This window comes from Rhamphochromis longiceps, linkage group LG1 (assembly GCF_057381845.1).
Source record: "Rhamphochromis longiceps isolate RC_006_pf linkage group LG1, R_longiceps_female_GT1.1, whole genome shotgun sequence".
In the NCBI taxonomy this organism is placed as follows: domain Eukaryota; kingdom Metazoa; phylum Chordata; class Actinopteri; order Cichliformes; family Cichlidae; genus Rhamphochromis; species Rhamphochromis longiceps.
In genome coordinates this window covers 25,277,465-25,293,212 of record NC_140557.1, presented here as the reverse complement: position 1 = coordinate 25,293,212, position 15,748 = coordinate 25,277,465, and the positions used below count along the sequence as shown (strand labels likewise).

Below are 15,748 nucleotides of genomic sequence, written 5' to 3'. Positions count from 1 at the left end.
TAGAAACAAACAAACAAATAAACAAAAGATTTTCTCCTTCATTTCTGTCAAACAAAGCTGTATGAAACGTTTCCAGCTGTTAGATTCATGGTTGCTAGGCAACCTGGGCAGCGCGACGGAGGCTAGACCGTCCCATTTCACAAGCCTCGCACTTCCGGCCTTAGCGGTCTTTGAGTACGCGGCCCTTGTGGACCGTTAAGGCTGCGTACTTTAAGGCTGCAGACCCTGAATTGGGATACAGCCAAGTTCACCACAGGCCTGGTAACGAACTAATCATGTGATTCAGGTGTGTTGACCCAGGGTGAGATCTAAAACCTGCAGGACACCGGCTCTTGAGGCCTGGAATTTCCCACCCCTGGGTTAGAATGTCATTTTATTTCACAAAAATAATATCTAATTTAGCAAATATTGAATAAACTAATTTTTCATATCTGTAGATTGTGATTGTTACAGTATCCTTATTAGGGTACATCATTTAGCACATGAACTTCACTGTAACGAATCTTTAATGTTATAGAAATGTTTATGAAATGTAATTTACTAATTACATGTGATTAATTAATAATTAATAATAATAATAATAATTTAATGTAATATTACATTTTAATAATGTATGAAATCATCGTTTACTGTATGAGTGTAATGTCAAGTAACAACAACACTGACAAAAAAAGTACATTAAGTATGTAAGTAGTAAGAATGTCAAATGCATCACTGAAGTCTGCACCTATGTTTCCCACAATTCATAAAAAACCTTTTTGTATATAGAATAAACATTTTATTTGTTAAGAGCGTTCTCCATAGAGGATCAGGCAGTAATGGTCCATCAAAGTGCTTCCTGTCTCACAATCGGATAAACGCTCATCACATCAGGCATCTAATCCAGTTACATTTCAGCTGAGAGTAAACAATCAAGAGTTAGATTACCCAAAGGATGATATCACTAAAATAGCAATTACTCTTATCACAATTGTAATGGGCCTCTTTAGGCTTTCTCTGAATGCCGACGTTTTTTGCTTCACTTGTCTGTGAGTACTGGTCAAAGATGTACAGTTTAAATTATTCTGCTCCACATGACATAAACAGTTAAAGTGAAGTAGCTGCTGCTTTGGAGTTATGAAGCTAGAGTGTGTTTACAGTTTGTGCATTTAAGAGCATTATCCCACAGTATTGTTACATTAAAGTAAGGCTATTGATCACGTTGGTTCAGAGTTTGCAAAGGAGCTTGAAAGATGTCATGCGGCAATGACCTTTCATCAGACACAAATCCTTTTTGTGAGGATTATTGGCAAAACATGATGTGCAAAGGTTTCGCTGCGTCCAGAGTCACAAAGTCAGATGGTTTGAGTGGGCTAGATGTTTTATCAAATGCTTGAATGCCATGCTGGCCTACAGTACTTCACTTTATGTGTCTGTGAGGATTCATAAAGATTAAATACGTTAATATTATCAGCAGGGACAGAGCTGGATTCAGCTGGATTGGAAGGAACGAGATGGAGACGTCACTCGATTCCCTTACAAGATAATCTGTTCTGACCTTCTGCTGCTTTGGTCCCAAAATATGTTTGCATCAGCTCACGTTTTATCACCATAAGAGGAAACAATAGTGCTTAAATAGGGAGAACTCATAGATGATTTCTTTTTCTGTTTTGACTAAATTCTGAGGACATTTCTTGTTTTTCTATGAAAAAAGTCAGCAATAGTTGAAAATCCATTGGAGCAGGGTATTCCTGTTAGAGCGGAATCTGAGAGGATGGACATCCATTATCTCTGGTGCTGTGGAGGTAGAGAGAGGATTATCTGACTCCTGCAGGTTCAGCTGGCGTCCCACAGTTTACAGACATCAAGATCCATCTCCCAGCTGTCGATCAGAGTCTGGCGCGTGTCTCCATTAGCGCCTCATGGCAGATGTTTTCCATCCACTATTCATCGCTTAGTGTCACACATCCTTAATTGGGCATGGTAATTATCCAATCACACAATATTAAGTGTCCTATTTGTGGAAATGTGGTTGCTGAAAATGAATAGTTATTGATCAGCAACACTGACATTCAACTTACTCCTCTTTGCACATTAGCCTAGCATTGATTGCTGGCAGCACTTCCTGTTCTGCAATACCAAGAATCGACCAGATTCCTAATGTGCGGTCCAGGCTTGACCATTAGAACGATCCATTATCACACTTGCCGTCCACAGCCGTGTCACTAAGGCCTGGTGGGAAATTGGCAAGCAGACATGATTGTGACTGTGAGGCAGAGGCAGATTTAGGTTCTCCAGTTTCTGTCAGCAAGCTATTGCATAATTAATCAGCCATAGTCTATACTGTATGGGTTGCTACTGAGAATATGTACAAGGTTTGTGCTGTTTTGTTGTGTGCCAGCCATAATATATATATTTTTTAATAATTTACATTAAGCTTGTGGAATAAGACTCACTTTTGGAGTGTTGTTTTTTCTTTATGTGTGTCTTGAGCACTGTTTATATATATATATATATATATATATATATATATATATATATATATATATATATATATATATATATATATATATATATTTAAGTTGGGCGTTTTGAACTAAAGTTAAAAATTTATGGGACGTGCACATGGATCTGCTGCAATCATGCCAGGAGTAGCAAGCCAGGAAGCCAAAAGGCAAATATTTTTTGGTTTGCCCTTTTAAATTTTGAAGAAATATTACTCAAGCAGAGGTGTATTTGACATGTAATGCCATCTCTTGGTTGTGTGGCCTCCAGGCAATTATCTATTTTGGTACATTTGAAATGTCAACACCTTTCAACTACCTCAGTCATTATAAATGTGAGCTTTTCTTTCCAAAGACATTTCTCCTTCCATGTGCTTAATTTACTATTGGGGCCTGTATTTATATTGCTGTACTGTTATTGTAACTGTGTTGCATTGTGTTGTACTGCATAGTTCCACCCAAAATGAATGCTATGAAAGTCTTTTTATCCCATCCATTTGCCCTCGGTTCACATACAAACTCAGTCAGCTGTGTGGAGCCTGATTTCATTGCTTACAGTGGTTGTCCGCACAAGTAATCTCTTTATACTCTGCATTTATGGGTAACCAGGGCTCGCTGGGCATCCAAAGTTTTGGGGAGATCTATCATCATAATACAGGTAGGCAGTTTAATAACCCGGCTATGGGCTCCTGAGAAAAAAACAGGCATTTATTTAATGTAACATGGGCAATGTTGGGGGGCTGACAGATGGCCCAGGCAGGAAAAACGATGTCCTGTTTCCACTGCCTGCTGAATTCACAGGACATCAGCCTGAGGAGGAAAAAGAATCTGTTCCCTTTAACGTTCTGTAGGGATCAAAACGTAAATTAAGAGTTTTTATTTTCTTTGTGTGCATGTTTGGAAATGTGATATATGATAAAGGCTTATAAAACTTCTAAATTCCACAGGCATCCACTGAATCCAGGTAGAGAATATAAATCAGGGTCCACATTAGCTTAACTTCAGTTAATTTTAAGAATATACTATAATATTCATTCTCCATTTTTTTCATACTACTAATAAGCTTTCCTAAATGGACTCGGAAATTATTGCTTCAAGCATTTACAACCATTTGAACATTTGAAAGATATCATCTTTTTACCACAAAGGATTCAGAGGGAGGTCGCTGGATGAAAAAACAAAAACCTGTTCCTTGAAACACTGGGATAATGTAATGGAGAATGTCAGTCACTCAGGCCTAGAGAATAGCATTCAACAAATAGTTGCTAGTTAGGAAATCTGTTTCTATAGTCCCAGTTAGACAAGTCTAGACCAGTCAGCGATGCTTTAACAACCTCCAGTCACTAGAGAAAAATGTATTCCCCGAGCAGATGGTGGTGGTTGCTGTCAGTTCCTAGTTTAAATTGCTCACAAAGAGATATACAGTGCTGAAAATAACATTGCAACTGCTTTAGTTGCCAACATATTGCTATGCTCACCTGTAGTTTGCATAGAAGAAGCCGATTTCTCTGCAAACACTCACCAACTACTCACTGAGTGGTAGTGAAACTGTGAAGTATGACACAAGTTTGGAAATGTGTTGGTTAGACACCAAGCAGTGGTAAGGCAAAGCTTTTATTTTGAAAGTAGTCTTTGAAAAGCTCTGTTTCTGGTGTGCATCGAACTCCTTCAACTTTTACTACTGCTCGGCCAACAGTTGCTGATTATTTGCTATAATTTGCTATTGGCCAAAGCAGTCGCAAGAAGAGTTTTAGCGCAGCACTCTCTCTGCCAACTTTGGGGAATACACATTTTCTCCAGGAACCAGAGATCACTAACTGTTGGCCTGTGGGAATGAGGCCTCTGAGGGCTTCTTCTTTCCTTCATGTTTCCATTTTGTTATATTTTTCTTAATTACAGTGAAGAAGTCACTTGGATGAGTGACAAAATATTTCTCCCATTGAAAACGCTCCGTCCAGATGAACAGAACCAACTTTTTGGGATAATAACACAATAGTTAATTGTTGATAACATATGTTGCTGTAAAGCCTGATCATTCATTATTTTTGATGCATTATTTACTTTTTTAAAAAGTAGCTGTTAAGGCCCCAGCAGGGCCCTTGGGTGGGTGTGTCCTGCTGTCTCTCCTGCCTTAGGTGCCACCCTTTTTCTACACAGCTGACTCCCATCAGCAATTAGAAGCATTTAAGGCCAGAGAAAGGTGAGCTCCAGGGTGAGAGCTTTGTTGCTTTGCAGCTAGTGAGCTTACTCTTTTCAGTTTACTGACAACACCTACGTTTCGTTTTGTTTCTATAAATAGTGATAGCAGCTTGTCCATCTCTTTTAGTTCAGTTATTAATACAAGTAGTATCAAAACTCTTTATTTTAACCATTTTGCCTCTCTGTCTCCTTTTTTTCAACCTGGACACATTGTTACTTTCCCTCATCACTTGTACTTTTTTAGGGAAACGTAACACATAGAATAATGTTTTGGGGTTTTGTTTGACTGGGGTTGTTTATATCTGTTTTATTGTGTTCAAGAACATTGAAACCTTTTTTTATCACTGCAAACTCATCTTTAACGTCATTATCCATGTGAAGACATTAGATTTTCAGTCAGGTAAATCACAGAAAAACCTGAGCAGGCTTGAATATGTGGCATAAATAAAATATGTACATGAAAAATATGTGTTGTGAAGCATACTCTAGAACCCACAGTACTCGCTCAGATGAAACATTTTACATTAGTGATAGCATCACGCAAATCCTGGTGTACATCTATCCAAAATTCTCTTGGCTATCAGTTGATAAAACATTATTAAAACAATGCAGTGCTTTCCAAAGTTATTGTATAATTAGACTTTACATTGTCTTTTTCCCCTTCATTTTAAAGGTCATTGTCAACACCTTTAAAGTGAAAAGTCATCCAAACTGGCTGAACATCTGGGTTGTTTGGGATGACATGATAGAAACATAAATTGATCCAATAAATAAAGCTCTCAACATGTAGCTGTGATTAAATTTCTAGTCCTGTTTGATAGGAACTTTGTATCTCTTCTGTATTTTCAGTGTATTTTTTCTCAAATATTGCAGAAATTATCCTTTTGCAGCCTTCTATCCACAATAATGTAAGGAAAGGCGATCCAGAGTGCTTACAATAACAGTAGTTGGGTTAATCAGAATCAGAATCAGAATCAGAAAGGGGTTTATTGCCAAATGAGTGTCAAACAGTTTAATGATAGTATTTTGTAAGTAGGGGATTTGTAAAATCTTATCTTGAGTCAGTCAACATCAATTTCATTTTAATATAGCACATGAATCAATAAAACAGGAGGCTTCCCCTTAAAAAAAAAAAAGGTGTCCTCTGCAACTCAGAGCTTCCCAAAACAGCAACGGTGTTTATGCTGTGCTTTGCTTATAAATGTTTTAAATAAAATTACTCAGGCTTTTTAGCAAAAATTTTAATCCTAAAATACAGTGATGACGTAGGGCAGAGAGCAGCAGGAATCCTCTAACATTTTTGATGCTCTCAGATTCTTTTGCATTGCATGTGCAGCATGATGGCAGAGTTCACATGGAATTTGTCATGATTCGTGCGCTCCAGAATTCCTCTATCTGTGCTGGCTGTGTACACCACTTCACGCTAATGCTCCTTATTGCGTGGAAAGTTTGCTGTGGCAAGAAGCCTGCTTGTAAATCATGTATATTGGATGAGACATGCAGCAGATGAGCCTGGGCCCTCTAGTCAGGCCTAGCATTAATTAAATATCAATTGGCCCTGCTTCCGTACCTCATTTCATGCCACATTCACACCTTGTCTGGGCTCGCTGAGGGAAAGTTAAAATGAAAGTTGTGGCCTTGCAGTTTCATATAACTCACAGCACTGCTCGACTGAAGCATTGTGGGTCCTATGAATTCTGACTTCATTTCTACGGGGAGTGCACAAGGAAAAACTACAGTTTTATTACTGTACACAGTAATATTTTATAGCGAGGAAAGAATAAAAAGAGATTGTATCTGATTGCAAATTTAGATCATTCTGTTGACAAAATTATGAAACACTTGAAATAAGAAGCAAATAAATATGTGATTTAATGAACTTTAGTGATTTTAAATGCGGCTGTGCAAGACAGTGTACATGATGCCTGGTGAGATACTAGATGGGAAGGTGTTACCTGTGAAAAGTTCACACTTCATAAAAATACGAATGCCTTCATTACGAACTTAATCAAACTTAATCAAATTTACATAATTACAGTTAATTGCAGTGTCACACATCATCAAAGTGCTTTTACTTCAGTGCGTGCCTTACACTAATCAGACCTTCGCTGTTGTTTTGATCTTTTTCTTTGGTATCCCGTCCTCATTAGAGCAGAACTAAGTTGCACATTTTTATAGTTGTACTGAAATAACAATAATAAATGACATTGTTATCAATAATAACACACAAGGTTTGGGAAAGTGTCAGCATTAAAAGAAAAAAAAAAGACTTAGATCATGTGAGTGACATGCGAAATACTGCAATGTGAAATTATTTTTGGTATTTTCAATATTTTTTGGAATTGTTTTGTGATTATTTTTTTCCTCGGTGTAACTGTTAAAAATAAAGCTTCTGTTCTTTTGATGAACACAACCTATAGAGAACTTACACATTTACTTTTCAACAGTTTACTTTGTGAGTGCTCTACATAGAGAACGTATGAGTTAATAAATACTTTCATACTGTGCCAATAAGGTTAAAATGAAAAAATATCTTCTTAAATATTCTATTTATGTAAGGTTTTCACAGCTCATACTTATTTTATATTGACTTTTCAAGGATGATATTGCACTGAATCTTGAATTATAAGCAAAAGGTCACAATAAATCCTTAATTTTTCAGAGTTCTCAGTACAAATCAAATGCCTATCCTAATGAGGACACATGTATGAACAGAACACTGAAAACACAAGTAACAATGTAATTGTAGCTATAATGTGATTACTGAATTTTATACTGTTACACATTACATTACTGGGTTACTGAGCAATGTAACGTGATTACAGTAATCCATTACTTTGGAATGCGTTACAGCTAACACCGCCTACATTATTCAAACACACTTGCATTGGATAGAGACTAAAATCTGAGCCTACTCAGTTGAGTTGCTGCTCTCTTCACTGACACTTCATAGAAAGTCAGTGGCATGGTTCACCTTGGAGTTCCTTTGATGATGTGTAAGGGATTCCCCTAATCCTCTGAGGGTAGGCTGGAGGGCACTTTCTCCCTACTGAGGGGATGAAGCCACTTAACGCATCACAAAGTTAATCAACCGTAGGGAGAGGAGGTTGAACCATTAGACTGGATTCATCTCCCACACACACACACACACACACACACACACACACACACACACACACACACACACACGAATAAACTTCATAATCTTTATGAATGCAAAATTTAATGTAAATGTTAGCTTAACTGAATCTGGTACAGTTTTTTTGTTATAATATATAAGAATACCTATAATGTTTATCAGAACCCTTGTTGTGAAAAGCAACAAAGATACACACAGCATAAAAAAATACAACACAGTAAGTAAAAATTAGTAGCTAGGCTTTAAAGTGTGAAATATAACATAGGATAAAACAGGAGGCAGACTATCGGTGAAATTCACTGAAGCGCAGATGTTCAGTACAAAAACTGGGGTGATGGACGTATAGGTGCTGCAGTCAAGTTATATATGCATTCAGCAATTAAGTGTCTGCAGCCTTTGTATGTTGTCAGTGTAGTGATTGTGTGTGCTAAAACAAGGAATGAATAAATTTAACCAAATACTTATTTGCATTCAAAGCTGTAAGATTTGCATATAATTGCCATAATGGTAGCAGAAAAGATGCGCACATCTGTTCCACCAAGCATGAAATTCGTCACTCTATAAAAGGAAGTGCACATGGGACCAACCTTTCTTCAGCTTTATTTAATTATCTTTTTATTATTTTGTGCATTCTTTAGTAGCAAACACTTTTTCATCTTTCTTTTTTTCATGTTTTTCGAAGTAGCAGTCGAGTCACACGTGTGACGTCGTCTTTCACGTTGTTCACTTAATTTTAATTCAGTTCAATTCAGTTTTATTCATATAGCACCAGTCACAACAACAGTCACCTTAAGGCCCTTCATATTATAGGGTAAAAACCCTAAAGTATTAAAGCGAAAACCCCAACAATCAGATAACCCACCCCCAACCACGTATGACACAGTGGGAAGGGAAAACTCCTTTTTGAAAGGAAGAAACCTCCAGCAGAACTTGTTTAAGGGAAGGCAGCATCAGTCACACAGGGTTCAGGGGAAGGAGAAGACTGCAGAAGCAGACACAACAAAAGAGACACTACTGAAGAGGGCCAAAACTTAATAATCACTAATTACTAAACGCCATTTTACTGATTTTTTTTTTAAATACAGTACTCACAGTTTTGTTTGAATTTACAAGTATGACTTTAGAGGTCGTCCAGGCCTTTATGTCTTTATGTCATGCCTGCAGCCTAAGTAATTGGTTTATGTTGTCTCGTTTTGTGGATAAATAATCTTGTTTATCATCTGCATAGAAATGTAGGCAATGTTTTCTAATAATGCTACCTAAAGGAAGTTTGTATAATGTAAAAAGTATCGGTCCCAGCACAGAACCCTGCAGAACTCTGACCAGCTTTCATTTGTGAAGAAGAACTGGAGTCCATCCAATACATACAACTGAAACCACTGCAGTGCGCTGGTTTACATTTTAGCACCAATTATTCTAATCTCTGTGGTAAAAATATTGTGATCAGTAGTATTTAATGTTGCACTGAGGTCTATCAGGACAAGCACAGAGATGACTCCACTGTCGGCCACAGGAGGATCAGTGCCCTTCACCAGTGCTGTGATGAACTAAATCTTCAACTAGACCATCTCTCTGCAGATGATCACCCAGCTGTTTTACAACTACTACTTTCAAGAATTTTTGAAATAAAAAGAAGATGACTAATGAGCCTATAATTAGCTAAGACACCTGGGTCAAGTAAAGGCTTTTCAAGTAATAATTTAATTAAAGCCACCTTAAAAGCCTGTGGTACGCAGCCACAGCTGCACTCAGTCCCTCTGATGGATCAGAATTAGAGACTGGTTTGTTTCTCTGCAGACGAAGCTGTTGATGATTTTTTGACTTGCTAATTTCTCCTTTAAAAACAACTTTTCTTTTGGCTTTGACGCTGATGAATTGTCTCATTGTGCTTAATGAATCATTCTTATGAGTTAAGTTCTGCTGAGACCCAAACATGTATGTGTTTTTTAATTGTTAAGGCCCTCACTCATAATCAGACTTTTTTCAAGTTATATGTTATCTTCTTTTTGATAATTGTAGAATACGTAACTGTTTGCTATGTTTTTTGCCTCTTTCTTTAAAATAATTTGCTTTTATTTTAAATCTTACTATAATCTCTGCCTGTCTGCAAACTCATTCTACACACTCAGGCGTTTAGCAGTCAAATTTGACAAACAAGTACATCTGAGTACATCTTAGCCAGAAGGTTATTATCTATATCACACATTATGATGCCAATATGTTACATAGCAACCACCTAGCAACCAATAAAATGGCCCATTAGTGGCGTTCATGCACCTGTAACACCTTATAAACTCATTGCATCCTTTTTATTTCATTATGCTAACATAGTCTGTATCCACAAAACGTGACTTTTGCATGGTACTTAATTGGGCCATCATTGTACCTGGCAACCACCTACAGACAGACTAAAATTACAGACCAAACCATACTGTAGCATGAGCATATACTTATATATATTTCTGCTGAATAACTTTTTGCAATAAACAGATATTCCCCTCAAAATAGTTCAGCAATCCTAAACCTTTGACTATCTTAAATTGCTAATGTAAAGGAAAACATGCAGGCTGGACCAAAGTTTTTGCTATTCTGCAGTCTACTTGCTCCCGAGCAGTTTCTATGAGATCTTCATCTTCACTGAGGCAAGCAGCTATCAGTGGCCTAATCACCCATGAGCAATTCCACAGATGGTCTGATGAATTTCGACCAAGGCTTTTGGTGTGTGATCCCAGGGAATAATGCTCAGAGCTCCCTGTGTTTATCTAAAGGTTAATGGAAGGTTAATAAGAGGAACGGTGCAAATTCAAAACCCTTATTATGGAAATTGTGTTTTGTGAAAAGAGTAATACTGTATCTGCTCGTGATCTGGCCATACTAATTAGCAGATTGTCACCACATTGGTTGAAAGAGACACATCTGAGGTATAATTTGTTGAAAAATAACCGTTTTTTTTATATTAAGCTTACATGAGCTGATTACAGACACCATCAGATAAGTCTCGATCAAGGTGTTTCATCAACACCTACTGAAGAGACAGAGACACGCTTGACTTAGCAATCTCGTCTTTTTTTTAATCAACTGTTTTTTGACTCTGTGTGCAGACTTTATTACATATACAATCTAAACTGGGAGCAGTGCATTCCTATAGGTTGTTGATACAGTTAACCACATGCTGAGCTCAGCATTTAACGCGTATATCATGTAATTGTCAATCAAAAGTCAACGTTCCCAACAAATACAACCAGATGAGAAATGATACACTGGCAAAGCGCTCATATGCCTTCCTCAAACGAACTCGATTACATTTGAGTTACTGATTAATGTTTAATCATTCAGAAAGTAGTTTTAGCAAGGCTGGTTGTATTCAGCACCCAAAGATTTCTCTGTAGTATAGCAATATTTAAGGCTACAGATACATTAATCAGAAGTCTGTCTGGTCTTCATAAAATAGCTTTGGTTAGAAGTGATTTGATTGACAGAAACATGACAGAGAATCTCTTTCACAAAACAGCCAAGATTGTAGAGTTCATGTGGGACTCCTCTGCTCTGAAGATCACTGAGGAAAAATTGCAAGAGACTTTAGTAACTCGAAGCTCATACATAGGAGTTCTGAGTATAGCAAAGAAATAGTTGGATGACCTTCTGTTTCTTATAAGGCAGCCGAGGAGGTCGGTTTGCTCTTGCATAAAGTTGACTTTAGGGTTAACTCTGAGGATGTGAGATGAGCTTATAAAGAGAAAGAAGGGGAAGATAGTGAAGGGCAAGTTTGCAGAGACCTTTACCAGCACATGTCAATTTGAGCAGACCACTGTGCTTTGTTTTCCTCGGTTGAAAAAAGGAACTACGCATGAAAAATTGAAAACTTTCTTCCCTTTGTTAACACTCTCTGACTTCTTCTGTTACAATATTAACAGGGCTGTTTTCAACCTTTTGTTTATCATTTGGCAGGAATGAACCCTTGAATTTTTTTCTACTTTTGCCAGTCCATCCATTCGCTTCCGCTTATCCTTTTTCAGGGTCGCGGGGGGCGCTGGAGCCTATCCCAGCTGTCATAAGACGAGAGGCGGGGTACACCCTGGACAGGTCGCCACTCTGTCACAGGGCCAACACACAGGGACAGACAACCATTCACACTCACATTCACTCGCACATTCACACCTAGTGGCAATTTGGATTATCCAATTAACCTATCCCCACAAGCTGCATATCTTTGGACGGTGGGAGGAAGCCGGAGTACCCTGAGGGAACCCACGCAAACACGGGGAGAACATGCAAACTCCACACAGAAAGACCCCGGCCTGATGGTGGAATTGAACTCAGGTTATAGCACTGCGGCAACAGTGCTAACCACCGTGCCACCTTGCTGCCTATGCCAGTTAAACTGTTCTTGTTTAATTTATCTGAGATTTTATTTTCAGGAACTCTGATCTTCCAGGTCACAACAATTTTCATCAAGGCTCAATCAATTTGTTTACAAAATGTCTGTAATTAGTCAAATATTTCCAACATCTCAAGCTGATACACCAACATCAGTTAAAGGCATTCACTTTGAATATAGTTATATATATAGTTTATATTAAAAAATATAAACTACTACGATATGGAGCCGCTCTCATCTGTGACAAAAAAGCTGAAACCTATGAATGTTTTCCAGTGTTGTGATCAATAGATGCTACGATGTGCTCTCACTTGTGTGGAACAGATAAATAATTTGAAAATAAATGTCTGTCTGATTACTTTTGTGGGGACTACTCAGAGGATGATTTGTGCCACCTTTGGAGAAAGATTTGATGGTGTTTATTTTCAACTGGCAGATGCTTATTTCTGACTTTATGAACTGCAAATGACATGCTAATGATATGTTAGGAGAAAGCTGTGACCTTGTGCACAAGTATTTGCCCGCAGCGCTGTGCGCATCTAAACAGACTGATTCATAATCTGATGTAACCAATCAACAAATTGGTTGTTGGGTCCTATTTATGGGATCTACTACAGTTAGATATGACCAGATAGAAGGAAAACTTTTGGAAAGCTAACACAAATACAAAGATTTTCCATTTTGTATGTTGTGTTTGGACAGTCTCAGGATGGCAGGTTCTGTCTATATCAACATTTAGCATTACCAGATAAAATATTGTCTAGGATCTAATGTGTGGGTGTCTTTGGTGCTTATTTTGTTGGGCTATTAACAGTCAAAATCTAAAAGCCATTAACGGTTTTTACAAGTCTTAGTTTGTGGGTACGTTTTTGGCTATTCTGAAAAAAATCTGAGAAATTGTTGAAGTAACACGAGCGACTGTGCAGCTTTGCTGCTCAGGCCCCAATCGGTAACTTTATGGTTTTATACATTATCACGCCAATATTACCCTTAGTTGATTTTGTTACTTATTTCCCCATTAATGGATATGTTTGCTGTGTGACCCACTAGCTTTGTAGGAACATGTCTTTCCAAAGAGCAGTCTGCTAAGAAAAGGTTTGGACACAGCAGAGCTCGCAGTTTTCCAAGCTGATTTGTATTCTGCCTGTGTGTGCAACCTGAGAGTGACTGGTGGTCAGAGCCCAGTATTGACTGCTCTGAGGATGTAATAGAGGCTGGGGTGATGAGCTCATGGACATGAACACTCTCCCTGTGGCATGTGCAGCAGAGCCATACAGGATATAACCAAGGCACTTAATCATTCTGCTGGCTCCATGTAGCGATGCACTGGGCTCTGTGTTTTTGAATAATGCTTCTGTCTTAAATTAGATCCCATTGATCCTCCTTTTCTCTGTAATTGTGCAAACAGGATGGATGCTAGTTTTATTGGGGGTCAGACCAGACATATCAAATACTTTAGCTTTAACTACAGAAAGTAAATGAAATCAGACAAAAGGGAGGCACAGCTGATTCAAAGTGATTGATCTATTAAGGGATGCTTAACTTAGAACTAACTTCTCTCTCTAGTTTAGTCATTAAAAAGAGTGCACGTGGCTACTCATCATTTGTCTTTGCTTCACTGATAATGTAATTGTACCAGTGTACTACAGTGTTGTGTGTTTAATTCTGCTATGATGACAACCAAGCAAGGAAGGGGAATAGGTATCTGTTTATATCGTTGCTTTCCAAACAGCCATGCGATGTGTGGTCAGTAAACACAGTATGTTTGTGTTTACCAGCCTGGCCAGTCTCTGATTGCATTTCACTATGGCTACGAGACAGGAAGTAAATATACCATCAAATAGTCTAGCTTTCTCTTCAAACAGAGAGGACATTACTTTTCCTTCAGTCATTCCTAAGACGTATGATTTATGTTATAACCATAGTCTATGTCTGCGTCAAAATATAAGCTTGCTAATATCTGATTTGTTGCCTCTTGCTAGCAAATCTATTTAAAAAAACCAACAATTAACTGATTATCATAACAAATATTTCATTTAAAATATAGAGCTATGTTACAGCAGGCATTGTATCTTCATTACCATGACCTTACACATGCTGTATTTTATTTTGAGTCACTCATCTGCTGCCTTACACCAGGCAGCCACAACTATACAACCACAAACAGGCCAAGTGAGTAACCCTTATTATCTTGTTTCAATGGCACCTGTCAAGGCATGGGATATATTCGGCAGCAAGTGAACAGTCGATTCTTTACTTTAACAAGGGCCAAATTGTGATGGCTGAACTGGGTTGAACTTCTTCAGCACATCTTATGGAGTGCTCCCAGCATGCAGTGGTTAGCAGATACTAAAAGCGGTCCAAGAAAGGACCACTGGTTAACCAGCAACCGGGTCATGGGCAACCAAGGTTCACTGCGGGCAAAGCTAGGGCTGGCCTATGTGGTCCGATGCCACAAAACACCCACTATAGCACATAATGCTGGAAATAACACAGAAGAGTAAGAAGGTGGCCTGTTCTGTTGAATTCCCCTTTTTAAAGTTCATATCAAGAGGTCTGCATGTATGTTTATGTGGAAACGTATGACAGTAGGCTGCTTTACAAAACAAACAAACAAGGCAGTATGATGCCATCTTCTCATCATTCATCATGTTGAGGCAGTATGACTCTGCTGGGAAATGTTGGGTTTTGGCATTTAAGTGGATGATACATTGACAGATAGCCTTCTCAAACATGGTTGCAGACAGTGTCCATCCCTTTATGGAAAACATATCTGCTTACACCAGGGGCCTCCTACAGCAGGGAAATGCCCCCTACCACATGTCAGAAAGTGTTCAGGACTGATTTGTGGGATAGGAGTTCAAGGTGTTTACTTAACCTCAGAATTCTAAAGTTGGCCAATCCAATTTGGTCTTTGGGATGTGCAGGGAAAATGTGTCTGATCCATGGAGATCTCCCTCGAATTAACCGGACTTACAGGATTGCTGCTAATATGTTGGCGCCTCATTCCACATTCCATTCCCTCAAGGGTCATGTGTCTATATTTGGACAAGTTGGAGCTTTGGGTCACGTAGCGGAGATCGTTACGATATAATATTCATACTCAGTATATCTAGAGAAAATAGTTCCCAACAGATACACAGTTTCTTGTGTCTGGAAATGTACGCTACAACTACACTGGTCATTATTATTTTAGATACCCACAGTGAAAGATTTAAAGTTGTTTAGAAACCATTAAGGCTGAGACTATATGTTACAGACTGAAAAAGACTGATTGAGATTTACTGTTGATTTACTGTTCTACTCTCAGTACTTACTGATAACATAATCTAGACTTAGACAATACCGGCAACTGACAGAAGATGTAGTGCGTGCCAATGCTCTAAGCTAAATTATCATTTTTGTATACCAACATAATCAGAGTGACAAACCTAATAAAGTGTTAACATTGACTTCAAATTGTTGGCATGCAAATGTTTTCTTGTTGCCATTAAACACAAAGCAGTTGAGGCTTATGTGAATGACAGTATTTACCTGGCCATAAAAACA

General features: G+C 38.2%; 1 protein-coding gene across 2 annotated transcripts in view; it reads left to right on the top strand.

Moving 5' to 3' along the window:
* Nucleotides 1–15,748, top strand: part of gpc5a (glypican 5a) — a 155,244-nt gene that overhangs the window by 124,270 nt on the left and 15,226 nt on the right. The window contains exon 9 of one of the 2 annotated variants that reach the window (XM_085403192.1): nt 11,838–12,339. The exons of the other annotated variant lie outside the window; for it this stretch is intronic. Within the exon in view, the coding sequence (XP_085259318.1) occupies nt 11,838–11,983 (146 nt within the window). The 3' untranslated portion in view covers nt 11,984–12,339. Of the gene's footprint in view, nt 1–11,837; nt 12,340–15,748 lie in introns of those variants that run through there. 2 annotated transcript variants of the gene reach the window in all.